We start from the raw sequence: 14,646 nt of genomic DNA on the forward strand, positions 1-14,646 counted from the left end.
CAGAGTTCCGCTGTGGCGACACCTAACTGGGAAAAGCCGGAAGAATAACCTGTAGAACCAAACTCCACAGCACTCCACATGTTCTTCTGTCAGACATTGGCAAGGTCTCTGCATTGATCGAAGGAAAATAAACACTTTACTCCAAATTCAGAGTGCAGCTCAAAAAGTACCCGTTCATCCAAGCCCAAATACTCGTGTCTCAACACAGGGCATGTCACCTAACACAGTATCTGTCTCTCCTTTCCTGTTCTCCACTCACAGAATTGCAAAAGGTTGATCTACTTTAGAAACTAATGTAAATATTGTACATTGCTGTCTAGTTGTTTACTTACAGTGTGCATATGTAGTTTTTCTATGTTAAGTAATCTGAACTATTCTGTTGCTTACATTTCTGTTTTTATTTATTTTTTTTTTTTGTTGTGGTATGTTTTATATTGCCCCTGGGGGCTTAGCCTAAATCAGTATTGATCAGTGCATTATCCCAGTAAAAAAATATAAGTAAATAAACTGAGTCTAGTTTTGTAGCTAAAAGTGCTGTTTTGCTAAACAGGAGGGAGTTAACTATAATCATGTGTTTTACAGTGCATGCAAATGAAAAAGTGACTGCTGATATTTAAGCTTGTTATGGGTAACTTCACAGTAACTGTACAGTTTATTGGTCCTGAGAAATCTCTGACACTAATTTTAAAGCAGAACTCTCTATTTCAGATTACTGATGTCTAGAAATTGCTTTCTGTTGAACAGTAGCATGTTCAGAAGAGTCCAGTTGTCAAACTAGTTTCCATAACAACAAGTATTGGTAAAGAGATTTCTGGAAATATGCTACTACTGTAGTCTTGTGTCTGTAGTAATGAAATCTAATTCACTTCTCTAGGGATGGGGATAGTCAGCAAAATATGCCTGGCAAAAATCCCAGTTTTTGAGTAAGTAGAGAAATATAAAGCGGTTTTCTCACAATTAGTTTCGTGGCTCTGGGCTAATCCCTTTCATGTAGTACAGTAATAGGAAATATTTATGTCACTGCCATTTAAGCCTTAGTAATGACCTGTAAGACACTTTCAAATATCAGATGAAATGAGAAGGTCTAAAAAACTGTTTTGTGTAAGTAACCCAAAGTGGCATTCAGTTTGGCAATTATACTGAAAGTTACAGTTTTAAGTAATGTCCACTGTACTGCAGTTTGAATTTTAGCAATATCTTCTTGGGCTTATTTTTGGATAACTACAGTACAATTAACTGTAATTTATGTGTGTGTGCACGTGTACATGTCTAAAAAAAGTAATGCGATTTAAATTAGTTTTTAGACTAGCTAATGTGTCTATTGAGACTCGACCTAGAATTTGAATGGATTCTTAAATTATAGGCAACAAGCCGTCCTGGCCTGCCTGTTTTATTGAAACATGTCTTATGTCACTAATTTAAGTCACATGACTTTGTTTTTAATTTGTGTGTATGTATATAATATACATTACTGTTGGATCATTTCCTTGTTTACTTGGAGTTTTTCAGTGACCCTTTAATGGGAAACTGTAGTTCAGACTAATGTTTGCATTTATTGTTGAGCAGCATCAGTGCTTGTAAATGTTGTTCATTGTTTTGTAAGCATTCTTATAATTAGCTGACATGTCTGTAGTGCATCTCTTGCTCTTCTTCCATATGGGATTTGAGGTTCTCACTATTTGGGTATGTTTTAGATAAAGCAGATATGTACTTTTGAGTGGTATACACTGTTGTTGAATCCATTGGTTTCCGCAACCAAAGCATTGCCACTACAGTGGGTGTCAGGATAGCTTCTTTTTCATTTAATGTCCAGTTTGCAGGGAATCTGTTTTCGTAAATGCTAGTTAGCTCATTATTTTACTCTTTCTTAGTATAGGACAAACTGTAAAGCTTAGTTAACTAATTTATCCTCTGATTAAAAATGAGCTGAAAACAGACCCATTAGCAGAACTGTAATGCAGCCAACCTACATCACTTGCTTGTGTGTCTGGTACTCAGTGGTATCCAACATTTGTCAAATGCTGCACCACTGATTTACTCCTGTAGTCTGGTCTGGCTTCCCAGGTTTTAAAAAGATTGTAGTTAATGGTGCAGCTGGCCAAAAATGGACGTATTTGTTTTTTTGAAAGCTGTCTTCCGATATGTGTAATGGAAAATGTTCTGGCACTTGCACTGAACCATTAAAGATATCACAGTAAAACAGCAATGGGGATTTTTTTGTGTTTTTGAAACAAGATGAATGCATTACATTGGGCAATATTTCATTTGCTCGATTAAGTATACACTCAAAAGTGCTAATTCAGGAGGATTGGGAGGTTAGACTGTGTTTTCAACTGATCTAGTCACTCGATCCTAGTTAATGTATCTTGGAGGGGATATTTACGTGAAAAAATGTGTAAATGGGCAACATCTTTTTGCATAAATCCCAGTCGGGTATCTAAAGTGTAGTCAGTCAGTGATTAGTCTGTATGTCTTGATGAGTAGGGTTTTAGTCTTTGCGTGAAAACAGCTGCCTTACTGCCAGTTTCTCATAGCTAAATGATCAGGAGTGATGGGGATGTTGAGACACTACATATTTCAGTTAACATTTTAGATGCACCTAGCTAAATGGTGGTATTTGTATGTTAAGGGGGTGTAATCTGTGTGTGAAATCAGCGAATCTACTGTCATCTGATCACATTTAAATCACCATGGGTGTTGGGCTACGTGTCTGCATGTTTGTGAAATAACCAGAACACATTCCTGTGGGCAGTATTTCTTTCATGTGATCACTGTCATTTGAGATGTATGCATTGGTAGGAAGGGTAAACCTGTGTGAAAGCAAGTGATAGAATCACTTAATCACAGTTAAGTGACTGTGCATCTGAATTGTCCGGGGTTGTTTGTGTGTATATGGCTGCATTTGTGAAACAGACTGAAATACATTACTTTAAGCAGAATTTGTTTAATTTCAGTAAGACATTGCAGGTGATGTCCGTAGAAAATGAGTACTATTACTCTTTGGTTTATGGATTGCCTGGGACAGTGTGTGCATGTCAGAGCTGGCCTTTGGTCTGCTGGTGGCCTAGGCAAAATGGCTCCGCAGTGCTCCACACACCACCTGGTGCTCCCATCCTGGTCTACCTATATCATTCCGATTACCTTTTTCTTCATTTTTCTCACAGTTTCTGTTGCTCTTCAGTCTTCATTCAACACATTTTAAAGAACCATTTCTTTACTACAAAAAATAAACAAATACTGGAAAGGTGCCCCTGCTAGAGCAGCACCCTATGCAACCATCTAGTTGGCCTCTGCCTAGGGCCAGCTATGGTGTATGTAAAGTTAAATTCATTGTGGACAGAATGTGCTTCGCTCAATCACTACCAAGCACTTGTGGTGTACCCAGTCAAAAAGTAGTAGTTGAGGAGGAAGCTTACTCTGTACAAATGCAGCTGATCGTGACTGTGATATGTAATCACAGACATCATGGATCTGGACTGTAAGGGACTGTGTGTAACAAGCTAAAATGCATTACCGTAGAAGATTTTCATTCACTTGATTAACTGGGTACATCTTGATGTTTTACTTTAGAAAGTGGTTATTCTAGGATGGAGGGGGCAGTCTGTGTAAAAGCAGCTGAGCTGCTATTACTTGACCGGAGTTAAAACAGTTGTAGACATAGCTCTCAACCTTCCACTGCCGAAATGAGGAACACTCACCTTCATAATGTGGAACAAATGGGCAAAATGTGGAGCACATACTAATGGCTTACTAACATCTTTAACTAGGATGGTCATAGGATGGTTAAAATATGCTGGTTTTACTTATAAAGAAGATCCTTTAATGAATTAATATGATTAACTTCAATTTACCATGGATTTAACTTAAAAGGATTCCTAACACTGAATGTGTGACAGACTCTTTCAATGTGGAACTTTGAGGAATTTCGAAGAACATGAACTCTCTAAGACCCCAAATGAGGTACGTTCCTCGTAATGCGGTACACTTGAGAGGTATGGTTGTGGATCTTGACCATGTGTTTGGGCAAAGGACAAGCATAAGAATCTGAAATACATTACTTTTTTATGCCTGTATATATGAGCATATTGTAGTCCAGCTTGTTCTAGCTTTGACTTCCATTTTCCTTGGAAGCCCATAACCAAAAGCTTTAAGTGTAGTAGACCAGTGATTTGGTGATTTCACTAAACACAACTCCTAAGTACAATAAACTAGTAATATGCTGATTACATACAAAATATGCAGAGCTGATACATGTATAAACAGGATGACCAATTATAAGATTTGTTTTCTGTTCTGATCACAAACATCAGAGGTGTAGCCAGTCAGAAATATAGTCTTTGTTATTTCATCACAGTCATAGTAGGTGTACTTCCTGAAAATAGGTCTTTTCTACGCAATATGTGAACAGGAGTTAAAAATATAATTTTTGTAAATGACATTTACACAATCCATGCTTTAACTTTTAGAAATCTCATTTAAATATTATAGTTGCAAAATTTCCATGATATATTTTTTCATCATTTAACTGCGGTGGTGGTGCTGCGGTAGCATTGTCACCTCACAGTTAGAAGTTGCCTGTTCGATTCTCAGTTAGAGTGTCTTCTGTGTGGTGACATGCGTGAATGGGCGTTCCTTCGTTGAAGGTTGTGCGTTAGGCCCGGCAAGCCAGCACATAAAAATCTACTGCCAATCATTAGCGGACCGGAGTTCCGCTGTGGCGACCCCTAACAGGGAAAAGCCGAAAGACGCAACAACATTTTTTCATCATTTAGAATCTGTCAGCCTGAAAATGTTCAGATTTGGTTTACAGCATGCTTGGGTGTATTCAGTTTTCTCATAGGCAGGTATTCCATTACGTTTGCACCTAAAATCACAATATGTGCAGTTTGTAACCTTTATAGCGAAGTATGTTTTCCTGAAACCTTTTACTAGAAAATGTTATCAGTATTTCAGAGCTAAAGCTGTTTATTGTTAGGGACTAGGAGATACCCAGTAGGGTCTCCTCTGTAATTGGAATGCACTTGTTTATTTTGGAATAAGTGGGTTTTAGTCCTTCCCTCTTTGGGCTTTCTAATGGCTGCTGTTTGGGATTCTGTTTACAGCATTAAACTCTTGCATCAGTCTCTGCTCATCTCCAAGGTAAATCTATTAAAATGAATACAGCTCTTCACTACTTTCTCATGACATAATTTCTTCCGTAGAGAATTCTGTCCGTTTTCCTCAGCTCTTCCCTTATATTTTCCTGCCCCCCTTTTTGCCAAGCATTTATATTTTTCTCCTGCGAAGCATGTTTCTCCTACTGAGTGCTACGGTACAGCTGTGATTTTCATTACTCTTAACTGCTTCCACTGTTTTACTCACATTTTTCAAGAATCTTATATATTTCACTCTTAAACATAAATCTGTCATTTTTCAGTGTTTACATATCTGTCATGACTTACTTTGATAGTAACAGCAGTTTCTTACTTAATTGTACTTGTTTTGATACTATTTTCTCTCATTGTACTTGTACTCTGCGAAACCATTTACATTGTTTGTCAAGCAAATGGACTTGTCAGTTTTGTACTTGACTCTGCAAAGGTTTTGTGTTGTTTCCTCCATGGACCTCTGATGAAAAGGGGTCTTGATACCCAGTCAGACTTTTTTGGTAAACAAAATTAGTAACTAATTTCTGAGTGTACTTTTTATTAGGTCCTGTAGTGTTGAAACAGCTTTAGAATCCTTTGGGGGAATTTAAGTTGCTAATTGTGATCTTGTTATAGAGTTCCTTGTCCTTGGTATTTCAGCTAAGTCTGCTCATGTACTGGGCTTGCTGCTTTATTCTGTGTGTGTGATATGGGTTGGGTTGGGTTGGTTGTTTCATGTGTGGATTACGTGAGTGAACTGCAGGTGTATTATTACTAGCTGTGAAATGCAGAATTGCTGGTGCAGAAATACTCTCCTGTTTAAGTATTTTTACCCTTTCCCCACAATTTTATGGTCATGGTATTAAATATTTAAGTAAGGGAGGTGCAGATTGGCTTACCCACTTGTGGTTAGCTCAGAAGATTAAGATGATGAGGTGTTAATGAGTTTCTTCATGTAGTCCAAGGTCAAATTTTCCTTGGTCTCTATTTGGCCACTGTGACAAAATAACTTACCCAGACAGTGTTCTGGTACTTGGTTTATGTTCTTGGATCTTCCAGACCATAAGCTTATGAGAACTACCTGTGAAACTTTAAAAACGCATTTAGTTTAGTGGTTTGTTATATCTGTTTAGTTCCATTAGATGCTTTGGATTCAGTTTCCAGTATCCAGCAGTACTTTCTTCATTGTTTTGTCATAAATCGCAAGGCAAGTACACCTGCAGCAAACAGACTTCCTGTCACAGATGATGATCTGCTTTGCCTTTACTACCTAAACCATATATACAGCTTTAGCAATGGTTCATTCCTGTAGATTCCAGTGATTGGGTGCCCCATCCAGAGAGTTGCCCTTTTTTTTCTGGCTTAGCGGCTGTCCAACAAGAACTGCTTCTATCAACAAATGGCCTTAGTTGGGACTTTCGCAGTTTAAATAAGAACAAGAAGGGGTCGAGAGATGTCAGAGAAGAGAACCACAACAAGGTGAGAAAGCTCCATTCCAGGCCCCTTCCAGCTGCATAGTACAGTTGACTTCAGACCAGATATGAGGTCCTTCTTCATTGCCCACAACTCTGGCTCATATTAGAATACCTTAGTCAGTATTTTCAGAGATTTTGTGGTGTTAGACCTCCATGTTACACTGCATGAGTCCATGGTGATCATTTCTTCTTCCCAGTCTTCCTAACTGAGAAATGCCAGTGATAGGACTGGCCAGTCCTATCAGTTGTAGGTTTGGAGATTAACAGCACCCTCTGTGTTGCTATTTGTTTTAAATCCTGCAGCTGTTTGTTAGTCTTCTAAGCCTGTAGGTTGATTATGATCATTTGCCTTTAGTTGTTTTACTTCACTGATTACTGTGATGGCTTCATCCCTTAATTCTGTGGGCCCCCTACTTAATTTTTTGAAAGTTGAGCATCTAACATCTGTTTGGGTATCCTTCCTTTACAGAGTATGCAGATCATCCGGGCAGTGGCTGGTGACTGGTAACATGCCACCCTAACATCTGGATGAGTATTGGAAGCCTGTGTATAAAATGTAGTAAGTGTAGTACATTGTTTGAGAAGTTGCTGGAGATGATTGAGAGTTTGTCAATAGTTTTAGTCACTTACTTTGGAACTGTTCCATAGTTTTACTTTTTTTTTAATTGTTTGGATAGTAATTTGGTGACCTAGGTTGGCAACCTGTGTGCTTAGTGAAATAGGAAATTCACCCCGGGATCACTTCTGTGGCTCTGCTCGACAGTGGCACAGGAAAATAATTTTCTTGGATGGCGAAAGTCAGGGTACTTTTTTGGCTATGCTTATATAGGCCCTAGAGCCAATAGCCTAGTATCTACCTATAAAGTTTGTTATTCTGTGTAGGCTGGGTTTGACTATGACTGGGTAAACTTTTGTTTAAGCTGTTCTTTTATTCTGGAGATCACGGTGATGTTTTAAAGAAGTTGGAAGGTTTTGTTCTTGGCCTAAGAACTGTAGACTTGTTATTGCGACTTTCCTTGCTTTTTTTTGGTATGGAGATTGTCAGACTTGGTGGGCAAATGTACAACTGAATATCTGTCTTCTGATCTGTAGTTTTGAATGAGCTAGGAACCATTTAATTTCACTCTAAATTTATTTTTGTTGTATTATTTTTTTTTTATTGTATAATGTATTTTTGTAATGTTGCCATCCTTCAACATAACCGCTAACAATGGCACTATCACCTCCTCAGAAGCCCAAACTAAACTACTGGATGTCATAGTTGATAACCTGAAGTTTGATGCGCATATCAATCAAACTATCAAAACCATTAATAAAAAAACTTGGCTCTCTTTACAGAATCAAACCTTTCCTTACCCCACTTGCTAGAACTGCAATTGCCCATTCCCATCTACTATCAACTGTTCTATACGCCTCACCTCTATTCTCCAACTTAAACAAAACAGATTTTGATAAACTATCGTCCTGCTATAACCAGATTGCCAGATTTGCTACTGGCACAGCCTACCGGACACACCACTGTCGCAACCTAAATCGCCTAGGATGGCTTGAACTACCTAGCCTACTGTAGTTCAGCCAGCTAATAGTGGCATGTAAAGTCCTTTACCAACCAGAAAATACACCAGCACCCGGCCACTGTGATCATCCACTAGACTCCTAGATCAAACATACAAATCAGACTACTCAGCTGGGGATTCTCTGTTTGCCAACTCTGTTGGAAAAACATGGAACAGACTCCCAGGTGACTTGACCCTAGAACCCTCACTAACTCAATTCAAAAACAAACTCAAGAAATACTTCAAAACTCATTGGTTTATGTCCCTGCACTAACCCCAACTAGTGACCTATCTGTTATTTAGGTGCCTTACCTTCAACTACTTCTAACTTTTTTCTACCACACCATTTTAGGAAGGGTCAATTGTATAACTGCTGCTCAGTGAGTCTTAAACCTGAATGTAATGTTATGTATATATAACTTTGAAAATAATGTTATAGTACTAACGTATTATAAAACGCTTTACAAAACATGTGTGTTAAATGCTGGTATTGCTTATGACTGTAATCTGCTTGAAACTAGCATTTACTAAATGTTCAATGTGTATTATTATCTTAAAGTTTTTCTCCCCGAGCCTCCACTGAAAATGGACATGTATCCAGTCGGACTATCCCAGTCAACAAATGTAAAATAAATAAATACATTTTTATTGCTGTCTTGATAAGTTGATGGTCGTTTGCCAGGCAGCAGAATTCCTGCTTTTTCTGCAATGAGGCCCAAGATTAGTTTTCACAACTAACTTTGTAAATGCTTTAATTAAATGGAATTTCAATGGCTATATTATAAATTGAATAAAATATTGGTTACATTGCAGGACTGTTAGGCCACAATGCAAAGAAATTAAAATCTTCAAAGGAGTTCCTCAGAGCTTGGTCTTAGGACCATTACTCGTTCATTTGTTTGTCATAACTTCTAGTTAATTAAGGGTGCTGTGTTAAGGTGTTTGTGGATGAAGTTAAGGTTGCTGGGATGGGCACTTCAGGTATAGACCAAAATGAAAAGCAAGGCTATATATACTCTGTTCTTAAATGGATTCAACTTAACAGGCTGAATTTTACTAAGTGTAAGTGTGAGGTATGCACATGGGGAAGCTTAAGTTTTTGTACCCATATAGCATGAATAACACTGCTATTAGAGAAAGAGACCAGGTTATGAAAGTTTGGGAATTGTCATTAATAATCAGTTAAACATTGATGGCCAGGTAAATAAAAAGCTATGGAAGACCTTTTTAGTTCTAAGGACTCTCCTTTACCCGGGGAATAAGTTTCTCCTATATATTAAATAGTGTAAAACTCTAACAACATTCAATTAGCAGGTGAATGGATGAGATCCTCTAAATTCATTCCAGGAGTAACTGGCTACTAACTTAACTATGTCAAAATAAACATATCTTCGCCCATCTTCTGTTTCCCTCCCTCTCTAACTTATCCTAGTCTCCCTGCCTTCTAGCATGATTCAAGCCAAATATATTCTAGCTGTATCCCCCAAATTAACTGTACATCCTACCATCTTTGTATTTTCTATCACCTTCAAGTGTTCTATGGTGATTTTAGCTAAACCTGCAGTAATTAATGTACTAATTGGTCATTATAATCCTGTGCAGCCAGTGTCATTATGTGCGTGTATATGCCCATGTGTATGTAGTAAGATATGACAGGGAATAGATCAGAGAGTTAACATTTTTTTGCCTTTTTTTGCATAGGAAAGTGACTCTCTCAATCTTTAGGTTACTATGGCATATATGCTTCAGGTTTTCCTTTAAGGTACACATGGTCTCTTCTTTGTTTGCAAAGGTATCAGATGTGGCTGCTTCTCATTGTTGTTTGTAAATTGTAGTGTTTTATTTTATTGTGGTAAAATGGGTGCTAGCCACAAAGTGTAAAGGATGTTGCAGTTTGTTGAACTATTTTTATCCAAACACTTTGAAGGAAAAGCTCTGTGTCAGATTAAAACAAAAAAATTCTTATCCATTCTAATACATGTCTTAGGGGAGTGATAAGGCGAATGCCTTTAGAAGAGTATGTTTATGCTCCAAAAAAGTACACAGGTATATAGAAGAGAATAATCCTAGAGGCTGTGCATTTTCAGTATACCCAATGACTATCAAATGACTACTCCTCAGGGGAGTAAATCCTGTGGGGCTTACCTAAACATTTAGCACAGCATTTTTGATGTTGTGTGGATTTCATGCATTGAGATAATTACTCTTTCGACTAAGTCACCAATTTTTGGCTTAGCTTATGTAATCGAGCATATCTGATGTACAGCCCTTGCACGGCCATTCTACTCTGCTAGTTTCTGCTTCCTTTGGGCTACAGAAATGTGCTTTCTGACTGTCCAGAAAGTTGACGCTTTGTTTCCTTTGAGTGAATGTAGTTGTGTAAAAGGCTCATTTGTATGAGTAAATATATATAAAAAAAAAAAAAAAAAAAAATCAAAGTACATTCATCTTTGTTTGAGCACTGTAAAAGCTGATTGTGCTAGTTAGTCAAACTGTGTTTTTAATTCATGGTAGGGTATGGTTTTGATTTAAATCTCCCAGTAGCTATTGCATAGCATATTGCCATCTTTCCATGAGTCAGAGTTGAAAACTAGTCTTTTCCTGATCTTGTGTTTGTATTTACTTTTCAAAGAAATCCACATTTCCCTTCTCCAGAAATCCTTTCTGTTACGCTGTACATATTTACCACACAGGTCAGTATGTATGACCGAACAGCTCTTTTCAGTTTGTGCTTAAACTGAAATGTGCATTCAGCTATGCTGGCTAAAAGCCAACAGTGAAGTAAAAGGCAGACCATGTGCACTTTATCTCTTCCTAACCTAAATTAGTCAGTTGTTATGTCTGATTCTTTAATGAATTACGTCACTGCTTTTTAATTTTGTATCTTTGGCAATTAGAATAATGGTTGTTTTTGGACAAAAAACATTAAATTTACGTATCGATCTTTCCTAAAGAAAGAACTCCTCTGGCTGAGTACAAGCCGAGCAAAAATAAGAAGGTAAATCAGAGATCCGTGAGAGAATTCTCTTGGGAATTTCATAGCATACTTCACAGGATTTGCTAGGATAGACTTTCCTTTCACTTGAAGGACCACACAAAGTAAATCCTGTTTCTCGGGCAATTAGAGAGCATGGGACAGGGGGCCTTTTTAGATTTACTTTACTAGGTTTCTGCAAACCTACATCTGTAAGCAAATAATGTGCCTACCGATCCTGGGTGTGTGTTTAATTTAAATGGCATCACCCTTTGGCCGTCTTGGTCCATACAGACAACTTGAGCAGATGTGATTTTATACTGTCTGTCAGTTTCATCTTTTTTGCAGTTTATCTTAAATGTCTTATGCACTGTAGTTAATGGTGTTTGCTTTCTCTGTAAGCTGTCATTAGATTAGTTAACATAGTGTTATGTTTTTGTTTTTGTAGTGCTTACATTCCGATTAGAAGTGATTCTATTTCAATTCTTTAATTTCTGTGGTGTTGGTAAACTATGCATTGTTCAGCTACCTTTAAAGGGAAAATGTTTATTGTAGAATTGTAACAGGACTAAAATGCTCAGGAATATGTTGAAGTTGAATGTTGTGCAAGCCTTTTACGCAAAACAGTTTTTCTACCTTATGTGCCTTAAATGCCATCAGCTCGAAAGGCTGCATTTGGCTCACCAGCAACACTATGCTGGAGCCTGATGAAGAAATGCTGAGCACCTGGTTGTTAATTTTAGTGTTGCATAACTTACACCATCGTTATGTAGTACTTTCAGTGTAACAGCTTTGTGTCTTCTTTTTCAGAATGACATCTTCCAGAACTTCATCAGAACCTCGTTAACTAGAGGGGACCTGGACAATACAATGTTTCACAAACTTGCAACCTAGACCTCACACCTTTTCCTTCAGTAAATGGTACGAATGCATCCAGTTCACTTTGTTTACTTACTACAAACCTCAGGATTTTGTTGACCGAACTGCACATTCTCTACTAGTGCCAAGCAAAAGCACTATGGCACCTGAGCATGTCTGCCATTTCACTTCAACTTTTTCTACTGTTAAGAATTTCACTGTCTCTCAGAACTGGTATTTTACTGTCATCATTCTGTTGTGATGACATCAGGTATTTGGTTAACATGTTTGCAGAACACTATGTTAATTCTCATTTGCTGCTGAGAAACGTGCTACGTATAGTTGTAAATTATTGGAAAACTATTGAGTTGTTTGGAGAGTATTAAATATTTAACATAGGTTTGATTTATACAGGTAATTTTTGAATTGAAAATTTTACTTTTTTAGCACATCTGTTTTGATGTGTTACTGAAATATTTTCTAAACAGAGAGGCGCTTAAAACAAGTGTAATAATGATAGTTTTAGGGTACTATTCCTATTTTAAGATTGTAATTCAGAAATAGTACGAGTTGTAGGCCTTTGGAGGGCCTAACTTGTACAGTCCCATTTACCGATACTGTCTCATGTATCATAATCTTAATGTTGAGCTGAGTTCTGTCCAGAACAGTTTTGCACTTGTGTAAAGATATGTTGTATTAACTAAACTGATGACAGATTTACCAAGCGTGGTACTTACAGTTAGTCTGAATGCCTCAGTTGCACAAAAAACACAAATAGTAATAATCAAAGTCTTCCGTTGTACATAATGTAAAAATAATAATAATTATTAATTGGTAAACTCTGCAGACTCCCTGGAATAAACAATGTGGTGTTTGTAAATTCTGGAAATCTCTTTCTATAAATAATAAACTAGAAGCTCTATCTTTTTTTCTGGAAATGTGGTCTCTGTGTTGTTTTTTTGTACTAGTGTGATTTTTCTTAGATGCTTCATTTGTGTCCTTGCAGAACTTGTTTTAGTGCTGTAATTTTTATTTACTGATTTTTTTACTATTGAGTAGTAGTGGTGACTCTACTTTTGGGAGTACTGTTAAAGTTCTGAAGCTACTATGTACCTGTTTTGATAAAGAATGTGCTACTACGTTAACTTTTTCTTACAGTTGTCAGTTTTACGCACTGGATCAAACATTTGTGTCTTCTATTTTATTTCACAATTTATTTCACAATTTGTTTGAAATTTAACTCTTGTTATTCCATTTAATTTCTTGATTAGCTGTTTGTTCATCAGAATCTGCTTTTTGCATTATTTTGGGATAAAATGTAGTAAAAGTCTGTAAATGTGCAGACCAAATAACCACTGGAAATAGATTATCATTTTTCTTACCAAGGAGCCAAACATTGGATGAAAATGTTGTGTTCCATTAACTGCATCCATCTTTTTTCAGAGGAAATCTGCAGTGGTCCCCATCATAAAAAAGGCTAAACAGTATGATCACTTGTATTTGGGGTTGCAGTTCAAGGTTTTATTTTGATGTGAATCGTAAGTGTAAGTACTCTGCACAGACTTTGCTAGCTTATTGATTACCTAAGTCACATTTAATGACACAAACTTCATGCTTGAGGTAGGATTGTCCTTACTAAAGGTTACTTTCTTTCCACTGTCTGTTACAAATGCTTCCCTCTCACCTTTGCATAGTTTTCTGGTTCACTACTCAGTGCTGTTAATCATAGCTGGTTAATGTAGCTTTGCATAATTTTCCATAAAAAGAAGCTTCACTTTTCTCCCTCCTCCCCAACTTTTTTGTCATTGGTGGCTGTGAAAGTCTCTCATGCTTGGGCCTTCTACAGTATTTGCATACACCAGACAATTTTTGCATTTTATCTTGAGATTTTGTGATCTCACTGGTTCTTACTTCTCTTTTCCCACCAAGGCCATGGTCTTTGTAAGTGATCTTTGTCATTTAAGTGGACTGTCACCTGTTCAGTTTCCACCATACTGTTCCAAGGACTGTAGTCCTCTGGGAACCCAGTCACAGGAATAAAAGAGCATGGGAAAATGAACCTCCCTAACTCTGAAAATAAATCCCAATCTAAAAAAGTGAGTTCTGTGCCCCTGCCAACTCCATTGAGCATGACCCTGGATCTCTTAAGTGTACTGGCTGTGCATTTCACAAGGACAGAGTATGGGAACGACTGAAGGCAGTCACTGTATTTATATAGTCTGTAAAGCTCCTTGATGTTCTTCGTGTTTCACTGTTGCAGTCATTACATTTGGGTAATCCTGCTGGCAGGTTGCCCTCAGTCGGCCTGAATTCCAAAGTCTTGGGTCCTGCGTCGGTTGCTGTCTCCTCTTCCATGACGTCAGGTCGTCAGGGGTATAAAACATGCAGCCGACGCCATTTTCTTTAGTCTTTCTTGCCGCGTGGTGCCCGAAGCAGAAGCAGTTCGCAACTGCCGGTCGGCCAACTCCTGAGATTTTCGTGTTCGAGTTTCAGATCCAAAGTCTTCATTAAAGCTAAGTACCCCATTGGAGAAACTTTTTTTCTTGCTTCAGACCGATGTCAGAATAAGTTAATAATTGTATTTCTTGTGGAAAGCAAATACCTCATAAGAACTTTCATTCTTACTGTATTCCTTGCCTAGGCCCTGACCACGACAT

At 37.6% G+C, this 14,646-nt stretch overlaps 1 protein-coding gene across 2 annotated transcripts in view; it reads left to right on the forward strand.

Annotated features, from left to right (window-relative positions):
* Window positions 1-12,927, forward strand: part of IRS1 (insulin receptor substrate 1) — a 160,762-nt gene extending 147,835 nt beyond the window's left edge. For both annotated transcript variants that reach the window (XM_044070241.1, XM_044070242.1), the window contains one exon: window positions 11,942-12,927. In XM_044070241.1, the coding sequence (XP_043926176.1) occupies window positions 11,942-12,025 (84 nt within the window). In that variant the 3' untranslated portion in view covers window positions 12,026-12,927. The remainder of the gene's footprint in view (window positions 1-11,941) is intronic.
* Window positions 12,928-14,646: the final 1,719 nt, after the last annotated feature.

The sequence above is a fragment of the Protopterus annectens genome, chromosome 4.part1, assembly GCF_019279795.1.
Source record: "Protopterus annectens isolate FY-2018-M chromosome 4.part1, PAN1.0, whole genome shotgun sequence".
In the NCBI taxonomy this organism is placed as follows: Eukaryota; Metazoa; Chordata; order Ceratodontiformes; family Protopteridae; genus Protopterus; species Protopterus annectens.